Genomic DNA, 12,896 nt, shown 5'->3' on the forward strand with positions numbered 1-12,896 from the left:
CAGCAGGGGCTGGTAGTGAGGATCCTCTCAGTGTACAGTCAGCACCATCATATCAACTGTTGGCAGGGCCTGAGCCCCTCCCTTCTGCTCTGCTGAAGTTGACGCCTAAAACCTGGGCCTCCCCTCCCTGGGATCCCTAGGAGGAGGTGAAGGGACACCTCAGCCACCATCCCTGCCAGGGGGCAGCTGGGGCTGACAGCTCAGCGAGAGCCTTCTCTGGCCTGGGCTCACTGGAAGTCTCTCTGCTGACATGAGCCCACCAGCCTCTGAACAAAGCCCTTACCCCTTGCCACCCTAGAGGGAGAGTTCAGGGCGGCCACTGAACCACCCCTGCCTGGGGCTCCCAGGACTCCCAGGGGAGCTCTGGGTGGCCTCCCTGTTGTGAGAGAGGTCCTCTGGTTGGTAGCTGGGTTCCTCACCTGGATTCCAGTTAGGACCCAGTCTCAGTCTCCTGTCTCAGCAGAATTGGGACCATCTCATTAGACCAGGGCCCTTCCTTTCCTGAGACCTTCCAGGCAGAAGTCAGCCCACAGCTCTGTCCACCCTCCCAGTACGGAGAGAGCGCTGGGGGGGAGGGGAGGGACGGGCAGCGTGGATCACTGGCTAGGCCCCTTGGTTATGGACAGAATGTGTTCCTCAGTCCACATTCAGGGACCCTGCCTGGAAACCTGACAAGGTCCTGGAAGTTCATCCTCTGCTTTTCTGAGTCTGTGCCCCTCAGACCAATACCCTCACCTTCTGGATTCCCCGAGGGGAAAGTCAGGGTGAGCTGCATCTGGCCAGAGCTGTACGGCACCTCTGAGGGCTGACAGCAGCTAAAGGGCTGTTTGGGACCCCAGTGACATGCATCACAGCCTGGGACTCCTGCACCTACTGATCTGGGTCTATCGGCCTCACACGCAAGTCCTCACCTCCTTGAGTGCCTAGGACATGGGGCTAAAGTCTGCTTACCCCTGCGTCCGGCCTCCCAATGCCAAGAGCAGGGCTGGGGCTCTGGGAAGCCCCATGGTTTGGGGAGGGTTCTTCTCATTACTACTCAGGGTTCTCACCTGGACACCAATTAGAGCCAAAACTCCTACCTCTGTGACACTGGAGCCACCCGTTACACCGAGGTCCTCCCGTCCCTGTGACTCCCCAGGCAAAACTGAAGGGCTCTGCACTGTGCACCCCAAGATAAGAACATGTGGGAACCTCTGTGCTGAGGAGAGTCCCCTCATATCACTGAGTCCTAACCTTGATTCATTAGTTCTTGAGTCTCCCATCTCTGCAGAACTGGGGCCACCCCCACTAGACTCTTCTCTTCCTGCTACCATGCAGGCAGAAAAGGCGGGGGGGGGGGGGTTCCCCAATCTAACAAGTCTCCTCTAGGCCTCCCAGGGTTACCAGCTCGGGCAGGAGCAGGGGAGATTTGGGGGGCCTCTTATGTTCTCAGGTGGGTGTTGCCCTCACCCCTCCACTGCCCTCACCTTGACACCAAGCACTGTGGTGTCTGGCCCGTTCTTGGGATGCCACCGTCAGCTGACCTGGGCTGCTCCCCTCAGATCTCACCTTCCTGGCACTACTGAGTTGGAAGTCAGGGTGAGCCAAATCCAGCCACAACTGTTCTGGGCCCCCAAGAGCTGACAGCTGGGCACAACTTCACATGATCCCACTGTTCTGGTTGAGTCCTTTCCTCATTCTTCCTTCTAGGTCCCCACCCCCCACCCTTGATGTCTATCAGCGGTTCACACTACTCCCTCTACTGACCTGAGGTCACCCTCCGTAGACCAAGTCTCTAATGTTCCTGACAAGCCTATAGGTCTGAGGGCAGCCACAGGTTAGTCTGTGTGAGACCACCTATATCCTGGGGTGTTGATCTCCCATTCTCCTACAGAGCGTTCCACATCTTGGCTCCTGTCCCTGGATTAAAGGCTTCCTAGGGACGCCTGGGTGGCTCAGTAGGTTAGGCATCTGACTTCAGCTCAGGGCATGATCTCTCGGTTCGTGAGCTCACAGCTCAGAGCCTGGAGCCCGCTTCGGATTCCGTGTCTCCCTCACTCTCTGCTCCTCCCCCGCTTACGCTCTGTCTCTCTCTCTCTCTCAAAAACGAATAAACTTAAAAAAAAAATTTAAAACCTTCCTAGGAAATGCTACGCCCCTGCAAACTCGAGATGAAGCTTGCAGATGAAATCGGTGTGGCAGGGGCGGCGGGACACGGGGCAGCTGTAGGGCTGTCAGAGAAAAAGCCGGCTGATTTATTCCTTCTCTTCATCAACTGGACTTAGCCTCTTCTGTGACTTTGGTTCTAACACACTGACTTTCTATGAGGCAGGGATGGAGATGATTTTGTGAGCCCCTATCTTTTGAGGTCATCTGGCGTTGCCTATGTAGATGATCATATTGTCGCCAAATGTCTTTTTCTTTATTCGCACCACTTGATAGTTTATTGTTCTAGCTGTGTATTCCACACCAGTAGCTTGTGCACAGAGCCCTCTTTTTCTCGCCTGAGACATATCTCAGGGTAGTGAAAGGAAACGTGAATCATGACACACAATATCCGAGTCTGGCTGAGAGGCGCAGCATAGCGTGGGCTCTAGATGAATTCAGGCCATGGATCCACACTGGCCCTGCAACCTAGCAGCAGCGTGACCTCACTCACGTTAGCGTACTCTCTGAACCCCGGGTTCTTCATCTGCGGAGGAAGTTTGAGAAGCCCCGCCTCCCAAGACTGATGGATGTACAGAACATATGTGGCAAATCCAGCTCAGAGCCTGACAAGTACTGAGAGTTTTTTGAAGGGCAATTGTTCCCATGATTATTTTGACCCAGACAATATCACATACCACGCTGGGATTTTTTTTTTTTTTTTTTTTAATTGAGGAGGAAGTCAAAGAATACGCAATATTCTAGAAAAAAACTCAAAAAACCCAAATCAGCCAAATTCTACTTACTAAGTAAAACTAATATTTCTCCATAAAATGCTCAGTCATTTGATGTGGGCACGTAGTGGACTTCCCAGTTGGATACGCCATGAAGCTACTACAGGTGTGCAAACGGCAGGGACTTGCTACCCTCTCAACTGTGCTTGCGTTTAATCCATCTCTATTTTTTTTATTTAGAGAGACAGAGAGGGAGGGTGAGCAGGGGAAGGACAGAGGGAGAGAAAGAGAATCCTAAGTAGGTGCCACGGAGGGACTCAATCCCACAACCCTGGAATCATGACCTGAGTCGAAATCAAGGTTCGGGCCCTTGAGCGACTGAGCCGCCCAAGTGCCCTGATCCATCTCTGTTTTTACTCATTTCACCACCACTAAAAATCTAGACCTCATTTGGAATATTCCATATTACACAGAAGAATGCCTAATTTAGGTTTCTTTTTAATGGAGTGATTGACGCCCACCCCCTCCCCCCACCCCAGCCAGGGCAAAGTGGCTGACAATCACCCTTATTCTTTTTTTTTTTTTTTAATTTTTAAGAAATGTTTATTCATTTTTGAGAGAGAGAGCTGGGGAGGGGCAGAGAGAGAGGGAGACACAGAAACTGAAGCAGGCTCCAGGCTCTGAGCCATCAGCACAGATCCCAATGTGGGCCTCGAACCCACGAACTGTGAGATCACGACCTGAGCCGAACTTGGATGCTTAACTGACTGAGCCACCCAGATGCCCCCCACAATCACCCTTATTCTAAGAAACTCTCTGGACACTGAGTGCACAAAACACCTGGTTAGTGCACCTGCTCAGGAACAGCACAGCAGTCCTTCCACCCGTCCCAGGTGGGCGGGCACTTGTCTCTAGTTCCCCACATCCCTCAGGAACTGTTAGGAGCCATTTTCCATGGCCGACCTAGTCTGCCCGTTGAGAGACCCACCATCTGGGGTTCTGGTCCCCGCTCACCATTTCAACAGCTTCAGCTAACCCTCCATGCAGCCAAACTTAACATTCCCTCCCACAAAGGGACCGGCAGCTTCCCAGGCTCCCAACCTGCCTTGGCTCAGGGTATGTATCCCGGACTGCTTCCACGTAGAATCTCCTCCCTTGTTCTCCCTTCTGTTCACTGCCCTTCAGGATTAGGGATGTATCTCACCATGTTCCTTATGTGATAGCTTCTCTTCGACTCTGAAATGTCATTGGCAGGGTTTGGTCCTGGCGCACACATCCTAGAACTCACAGGAAGCCTTCCAAAGAGCAGGTGCTCCATTCATGCTTGGTGAACAAAAGGGATAGTGAGCAAGAATTCTAATTTACGACAGTTTGATTTCTCCCACATTCTTGAAAAGCTAAGCAAATCCAGGTATATACCTTTTAATTTTACCAAAAGAGTGAAAGAAATAAGAAAAACCAAGAATTAACCACTTTTTATTTATTTCACTATCTTGTTGCCTCAACTGTTTCACTGTGGGGTTCTCTTCCATTTTACTGAAATTCCCTATTCCAGTGCTATGTGTTTCTTGTACTGGATCAAAATAGAAGATGCAAGGGTTTTCAATTTGTCTTACAAAATACAAAACCGTTACTCTCAAACGTGGTGACCAGCAATACATATGCGAGCCACGTCATTCATAAACATACATTCTGAACTTACATCAACTTTTTAAAAAACAACACACTGGAAAGCTAAGAAACAAAGAGGTAAATCTGTATGCTATTTCTAAACAACAGGAACACAAAGAAGAACTATACTCTGCTGTCTCCAGCTCCACCTGACTCCCCACTGCTTTAAGGTTGACAGCACTTCCCGACTACAAAGTGAAGGCCCTGTCTTGGACTTCACTAGGGCTGAGAAGTGCTGCTGGACGACGCCCCGGCGGCAGCTGTGGCCGCAGCTCTGGCCTGGGCTCTCTCTTCCTCATCTCGCAGAGCCTCCTCATAATGGGCCTGGAAGGCACTGGGGACGGTATCGCTGGCTTTGGCCAAAAACTCTAGGACCTTCATCTTGCTGGTTTCAGCGTGGGCCCTCGGACCCCACAGGAACTCATAGCGAGGAGGATCACTGTCGGGCACCTGGCGGTACTCTAGGTACTTTTCCTGCACCAGATCTCTGGTGATGAGCTTCCTGGGCTCCCCAAAGAGCGGGTGCCTCCTCCCAGCATAGACCCCCAACACATTCAGGAATTCCCACATCTCCTCCTCGGTGGCACGGTTGCCATTCATGAAGATCACACTCAGGAGGGGCATCAGGAGCCCATTCTTGGGAAAGCCCACGCCATCGCTCAGACGCCCTTCGACGGGAAGATCCCCTTTCCTAACAAAGGCATAAGACTGACCGCTGGGGTCAGCCTCCTTCAGGTCAAGGCCAAAGACCAGCTCCATGCGCTCAGTGGTCTTCCGGAGGATCTCGGGGAATTGCTCCTGGTGCTCTTCGCTGATAATCTGCAGCATTTCTGCCTTTGTAATGGGTTCTCTCACTTTATACTTGTGCAGCAGAAATTGCACCAACAGGCCTGCCTCTTTGCTCAGATGATCTCTGAGAGCGCTTTCAGAGGAAGGCGGGGCGTGGGACAAACCTGGGCTTTCCTCCCCTTGGCTCTTGGCACCTTCATCAGAACTGGAGCCCGAAATGGCTGCAGCAGGGCCGCTGGCGGACCGGGCCCTGGGAGACTTCTGGGGAGAACCTGCTGCAGGGGGGCGCGGGGGAGCACCCTCAGAAACAGGCAAGGGGGAGGAGGGAGACTCTACCACTGCTGCAGTGGCCTGAGCTCCCGCGAGACCCTGGCTCTCACTTTGGGCCTTTTGGCGTTTCTCACGGGCACGGAGCTTACTCTTCTGACCTCGAGGCATGACCGTGCCTGGGAATGGCGGGCCGAGTGTCACTGGAAGGCCCGTGCTGTGGGCACCTGGAGGACGAGGATAAAAGGGTGTGAGTCCCTTCAGCAGGGAGATGTCATTGTGGCTTTAAGAATGCCCCCCCCCCCCACCATTGGTGTCCTTGAGGGCGCTGCTGTAGGACTCCGCAGGGCTTCTGTTCTCTCAATCTGTCCCCTGAGGACCTGCTGGAGGAAGTCAGAACTGCCGTAGGCCACAGCCTGCTAGTCCTGCCTGCATCCAAGACCCTCGCTTCTCTGCTCCTGTCTGATACAGCTCCCTGCCACCTAAGAAATGAGTCATCCCCCCCGACAGCGCTGCACACAGCCGTCCAGGCTGACACCACAGGGAAGACTTCACGCAGCCTCCTCTGTTCTGAAGTGGTTTTCCCCCAGTGTTCACACGGGATTTTTACCTTCACTCCCTGTAGGGCTTGGGACTCCTCTCTCTGCTGGACTGGGGCAGCCAGTCCTTAAACCAAGGCCCTCATTTACTGAAATCCTGCAAGCTGAAGTCAGGGGCCATCTGAATCTGTCAGCTCTGCCCTGGGCCTCCTAGGGGTTAGGCTTGGTGCAACCGTCACCACTGGGAGTTAACTGCTCCCCATTTCCTCACTCAGTATCCTCACCTTGCCACCTGACCGGTCCTGGGCCTCCACCTTCAGTGGGCCTGAGTCCACACCTTTTACACCAAGGTCTTTGCTTAAATGGGACCCCAGCGTTAGAAGCCAGGGTGAGCCACATCCTACCGAGGCTGCTGGGGGCCTACAAAGCCTGAGAACAAGGAGGGGACCCTATGGGATCCCACAGTTCTCCACTGGGTCATTAGCTCAGTCCTCACCCAGGGTTCTGATTTTGGCTCAGAGTAGGACTTCTGACTCCTCATTCTAATGAACTGAGTCAACCAGACCCAGATCAAGGTCCTCACTTCTCTTGTAGTAGGGTCCCCTCCCTAAGGAGAGAAAAACAAAACAAAACAAAACAAAACAAAACAAAAACCTCAAGGCAACTTGGCTATACGGGTACGTGACAACATCCCTCACGACCTTGTAACATGAGACCACTTAATCGCTGCATGTTTGTGTGCTCCCATATATGGGAGACAAAGAAGTAGAAAATATATAAAAAAACTATGCCATGTGGCGTTCGGGGCTCATTTCTTTGGGACGAACCCAACTGAGCGGTGCCTGCACGAATAAAGTTGCTTCCTGGAAAGAAAAGCCTCGGTGTCACGACTCTGTGCAAGAATCCTGCTACACTCTGAGTTGCTGGAGGGGAAGCCGGGACAAACCACATGGGGGGCACCTACCTAGAGCCTCCTGGAACCGAGAGCATGGGTAGAGTTTTGGTCTGCCCCCTCTTTTGGGCTGAAGTCGTCTCCTTAGCACTCAGGGTTCTCACTCTGGACTCCCGTTAGGGCTTTGGTCTCCTCTTGCTGCAGAATTGGGGCCACTCCCCTAGACAACACCCTCCTCTCCCTGGAACATTTCAAGCAGGTCTGCTGGAACCTCCCAGAACTGATAGTTGTGTCAGTCCATATTCAGGATCTCCATCCTCCACTTAAATTCACGCCCTTTGGGCCAAGGTCCTCACTTTCCAAGTTCCACAAGGCTGAAGTCAGGGGACCCTCGGTACATCTGAGGCTGTATGGGGCCTTCGGGAGCTAAGAGTGGGGGAAGGGCTGTTTGGGACCCCAATGACATGCAACAAAACCTGGGACTCCTCCCTCTACTGATCGGGGTCCATCAGCCTCACGGCCAAGTCCTCACCTCCTTCGGTCGCTAGACAGGAAACTCAGGCCCACGGCATTTGGCCATCCCTGCCTGCTTCTCCTAGATCCGGTCGGACCCTCACCCCCTTTCAGGGGAAGGTCCCCTCATAAGCACTCAAGGTCTCACCGGGACTCCAGTTAGGGCCCAGGCTTCTTCCTGTGGCAAAACCGTGGCTTCCCCACTTAGGCCTAGGCCCTCCGCTCCATGGTGCCGACCACACCCAAGTGTGCCGGGGCTCCCGGTGCCGACGCTAGGGCAGCACTCTGTGGGGCTTCCTTGGTGCTGGGTGTGGTGGTGGCCTCAGTCCACATTCAGAGTCCTTACCTTGAAACCTGAGCAGGCCTGGAATTTCGCCCTCCACTAATCCGAGGCCCTGTCCCTCCGACGAACTCCCTCGCTTCCCAAACTTCCAAGGCGGAAGTCAGAGTGAGCCACAAACGGCCAACGCTGTTAGGGGGTTCTGAGGGCTGTCAGCAGGGGAGGATCTACGGCAACCCAAAGATCTCAATCCGAGCCGGTGACTCCTCCCTCTATCCACTCGAGTCCGCCAATCTCAGATGCTCCCTGAGTAGGAGGGGGGAGTCGGAGTGCTCCACGTCGAACTACCCCTGCCACGGGCTGCCAGGCCGGGCAGCAGGGGCGGGGGCTCTGGGCACCTCCTCTTTTGGGGAGGGGTCCTCGCTAGGATTCCGGGTCCTCACCTGAGCTCCAGTTAGGACCCGAACCCCTTCCTCTGTAATTGGCACTGCTCCCTTTCTCCCAGGGCCTCCCGAAAGAGAGACCCGGACAGAAGTGAGGAGCTCCTGAGCTGAGCGGTTGGCTTCCCACGATTAAGAACAGGGCGCTGGGAATGTGTGACCCTCTCTGCTGGCCGGGATTCTCTCTTATCCTAGGTCCTCACCTTGGCTCCTGCTAGTTCCCGGGTCTCCTCGCTCTGTAGGATTGGGACCCAATCCCGCTAGATCAAGGTCTTCCTCTTTCCAGGACCCTGCAGGCAGGAATGAGGGGGCTCCTCAGCCTGACAACTCTGCCTCAGTCTGGGCCTCCCAGGTTGCGGGAGTCGGGGGGTGGGGTGGGGTGGGGAAGGGGGGTCTGTGGTGTCTCCTCCGTTAGAGTGTGGGTAATTCCCTGATTCCTCCCTAAATGTCATCACTTTGACCCCTGGCTAATCCTGGGACTGCCCCCCTCAGATCGAGGCCCTTTTCTCCTGGGACTACAGAATTAGAAGTCAAGGGGAGCCAGCTCCCCACCTCCAACGACTGACAGGTCAGGACTCGACGGGACCCCACTGTTCTGGCTGGGTCCTCCCCTTGAAGCCTGTTAGAGGCTCACATTCCTCCCTCTACTACCTGAGGTCGCCCTTCTTAGACCAAGGCTCACATGTTCCTGACAGTCCTGAAGGGTAACTGGGATACTTCACCTCACAGGCCTGCCTCCAACCCTATAGGTGTTTGAGGAGCCATAAGCCAGTCTCTGGGGGTTGTCTATATTCTGGAATGTTGATCTCCCCAGTCCTCCTACATAGGGATCCTCGTTTCAGCTCCTGTCTCCTTGATTACAGGCTTCCTGGGAAATGCCACATCCCTTCAAACTCTCGAGCAGTTTCCCGACTATAAGTTTTACAGAAAACGGTTCTTTGCCCCATAGTTATGGAGACAAGGAAGCTGTAACTCGAGATGAAAGGCGTAGGACAGGTGGTGTGCAGTCACCAGACTTAGACTTAGTCTCTTAGGTGACTTCAGTTCTGTTAACTTTCTACAGGGAAGGGGCAGAGCCTCAGGATTTTGAGCCCCTGTTCTTCGGAGGTGATGTGACACTGCATTTGTAAATGAGCATGGGATTGCCAAATATTATCTCTTTGCTTTCTTTATTCATACTCTTCATTTATTTTATTATTCTTATTGCTCTGGCAGTGTATTCCAATCCGGGAGTTTGTACACAGCCTTTCTTCTTACTGCCGGAGATACAGTTTGGAGTAGGGAGAAGACCGTGAATTAGGAGATAACAGGCTGGGATGAGTGGGAGACCGTGGGGATGGTTTTCTTTTTAACGAGCCAGACTTGGGGACTGTGCATGAGAAAGTTGTTTTGTCTCTATGTGCCTTTAACCCACATATTTCGTAATGAAAATGAGCCCCTATGCCGTGGACTGAATGTTTGCGTCTCGCCCGCCCCCAATTCATATGCTGTAATCTTAGCCCTCCAGGGTGATGGTATTAAGGAGGAGGGGCCTTGGGGAGGTGATTAGGTCATGAGGGTGGAGTCCTCCTGAGTAGGATTAGTCCTCTCGGAAAAGCACCCCAGGAAAGCTCTCTTGCCTATTCCACCGTGTGAGACACAGCAAGAAGGCACCATCTCTGAAGCAGGAAGTGCGCTCTCAACAAACACCGAATCTGCTGGCACCTGGATCTTGGACTTCTGAGCTTTTAGAACTGGGAGGAATAGATTTTTTTTTTTTTTAACATTTATATTTTTTTATTTATTTATTTGCTTGCTTATTTATTTATTTATTTGTTGGAGGAATAGATTTTTGTTGTTTGTAAGCTACCCAGTCAACAGTATTTTTGTTACAGTAGCCCGAATGGACTAAGACACCTTGAAACAAATTTGACCGCCCACCGTGACGTACATGAAGGGCCACTTGAAGGCTCACCTTTCTGTGGTTACAGGCCAAGGAGCCCTGGTACCTTTCACTAATGTCTGGAGCGGGCATAATTTTGCAGTAATGGTGAATTATGTCAACATTGGTTGGTGATGCTAATCAGCGTCGTACAGCGTGGGTTTGCAAATTTAGAGAGCTGCCTCTTACAGACACTGGCCTCTGCTCCGATGCTTGCACCTCATTCACCTTCTCAAGGTGCTCCCCAGCCTACGGCAGGGTAGGAGGGGATCTGTGCAGCTGGAGAGTTAGTCCCTGCATAGGAATGCGTGGTCACCGTTCATGAGTGACTCTGTGCCGCAAATGGAGACTGTTCGACAGTTCTGCTGGGAATGATAAGTAAGGTAAAATGTTCATGTCTTTGCCTAAAAGTTAGGATTGACAAATTCTGACTCTTCCCGCTTCACTTTGCTTTACCCATGCCCTATGCTTGGTTGTGAGAGTCTGACTGCATTGACCCTCACGAAGGGAGTTTTGTGGGTTTCTGTCACTGATTCAAGCACTGGGATAGACACTAGGGCTGGAGAGAGAGGGGGACAGAGAGAGGGAAAGAAATAGAGAAAGAGAGAGAGAGAGACTGAAAGATCCTTGCCCCTGGGGCACCTGGTGGCTCAGTCGGTTGAGTGTCCAACCTTTGATTTTAGCTCAGATCATGATCCCGGGGTCGTGGGATGGAGCCCTGTGCTGGGCTCTGCACTGAGTGTGGAGCCTGCTTAAGATTCTCTCTCTCTCTCTCTCTCTCTCTCTCTCTCTTAAAAAAAAAAAAAATCTTTGCCCCTAAAGTGCTCTATTAGTCTCATGCTGGGACATCAGCAACTCCAGCTCTCAGGCCAAATCTAGCCCACCGTCAGGTTCTGCAAATGCAGATTTGTTAAAACACAGCCACGTTTATTCACTTACGTGTTATCTGTGGCTGCTTTTATGCTACAACAACAGTTGGGTAGTCTTGACACAGACTGTCTGTCCCACAATGCCTAAAATACTTACTACCTGGCCCTTTACAGAAAGTGTTTGTCAATCCCTGATCTAGTGGGAGAGTCTAGTACTCACACAATTAATATATTTCAAGGCAGTTTATGAGAAAAGCTAGGACCCGTGCAGAAAGTGCTGCTTGAGCACAGGAGAGCAGGACGGCTTCATGGAGAGAGGACACTGGAGCTGAACTGTGAGGGTTGGGTAGGGTTCAGGCCAGCCGACGTACAAGAGGACATTTCAGGTGAGGTGGCCTTCAACCTCGTCGGCTCATTGCAGTCACTTGGAGAGCTTCGGATAGGGATGCCCGGTTCTCCCCTCTCAGAGATTCTGACTCGGTTGTTCTGTGGCCGGGCCTGGCCATCAGGAGATTTTAAAGCTCCCCAGGTGTTTCTAAGGACAGCTCAGGGTAAGAAGCACTGAGCCCAAAAGGTGTCGGGGAAACTTAGGAGCAAGGTGTGAATGGACAATCTGTCTAGGTGCAGGGGGAAGGGGCAGTCAGTGGGACATAAGCTTAGGAAGTAGGGAGTTGACATCCAGGCTGGGAAAATTGGGTTTTGTCATAGGAAAAAAAAACCAGTAAGAGAATGTGGGCATGAGAGCAACACGCTCAGACGGGTACACAGGGAAGCATAATCTAAAGGAAATGTGAGGAATAACTAAAAATAAGAGCCTGTTAGGGACTATTTGTAGGAGTTTAGCGACACAAGGAGCATGTCTCATCTAGGGCAGTGACGCGTGGCTCGGCAGATGCAGCGGTGACGACGGAAATGGTAACAACTTGGGCCCGACGTGGGCGGCAACCGTCAGAATGGGGTCCGCTATCTGGCCCAGGAGGCCTCTGCTCTGGAGGCTTAACGCTTTAGTTTCTGGATCATGGAGAATTACGGGGCCCTGGAGGAGAAGCTGAGGCTGCAGGGCGACACTTGGGTCCTCAGGCCCGCCGCTGATTTCCTGTGGGGGAGAAAGTCGTGTTTCACTGGGCAAACATTGCCTTTGGGAGATGGATTCTCATACCTGAAACATTTTACTTTATTTTAAAGTTTATTTATTTATTTATTTCGAGAGAGAGAATCTCAAGAAGGCTCTGAGGTCATGACCTGAGCCTGACTTCACCACGACCCGTGAGATCATGACCCGCGCAGAAATCAAGAATCGGATGCTTGGGGCGCCTGGGTGGCGCAGTCGGTTGAGCGTCCGACTTCAGCCAGGTCACGATCTCGCGGCCCGTGAGTTCGAGCCCCGCGTCAGGCTCTGGGCTGATGGCTCGGAGCCTGGAGCCTGTTTCCGATTCTGTGTCTCCCTCTCTCTCTGCCCCTCCCCCGTTCATGCTCTGTCTCTCTCTGTCCCCAAAATAAATAAAAAACGTTGAAAAAAAAAAAATTAAAAAAAAAAAAAAAAAAAAAAAAAAAAGAATCGGATGCTTAACCGACTGAGCCCAGCAGGGCGCCCGTACCTGAAACATTTTCGAGGGACACTTGCAGACGCTGAGGTCCAGCTGGATGTGGGTGATGCTGAAAGGATGGAGCCAGAGGTGATGGTAAGGTTTTGAGTTTAGACAAATGGGAGAATTTTGACCACCCTTCGAAGGCAAAGGGGACACACAAAGAGGTGAAGCATATTGGGAGAGAGCAATTTTGGTTTTGAAGATAAAGAACCAGTTAGCATCTAAGTGGGTCTGGCTTTTATTATTAGGCACCTGCACAATTTGGAAT

General features: G+C 52.2%; 1 protein-coding gene across 1 annotated transcript; it reads right to left on the reverse strand.

Moving 5' to 3' along the window:
* Positions 1 to 4,329: 4,329 nt before the first annotated feature.
* MAGEB17 (MAGE family member B17) lies at positions 4,330 to 5,811 on the reverse strand. Its single transcript, XM_019417985.2, has one exon. The coding sequence runs from the start codon at positions 5,754 to 5,756 to the stop codon at positions 4,749 to 4,751; it is 1,008 nt and encodes a 335-aa protein (XP_019273530.1). The 5' UTR covers positions 5,757 to 5,811; the 3' UTR covers positions 4,330 to 4,748.
* Positions 5,812 to 12,896: the final 7,085 nt, after the last annotated feature.

This window comes from Panthera pardus, unplaced genomic scaffold, assembly GCF_024362965.1.
Source record: "Panthera pardus isolate Hobbes unplaced genomic scaffold, ASM2436296v1 HiC_scaffold_27, whole genome shotgun sequence".
NCBI classification, from domain to species: Eukaryota; Metazoa; Chordata; class Mammalia; order Carnivora; family Felidae; genus Panthera; species Panthera pardus.

Coding starts and splice junctions, on each gene's coding strand:
- MAGEB17 (XM_019417985.2), bottom strand. CDS start 5,756: ATGCCTCGAGGTCAGAAGAGTAAGCTCCGTGCCCGTGAGAAACGCCAA.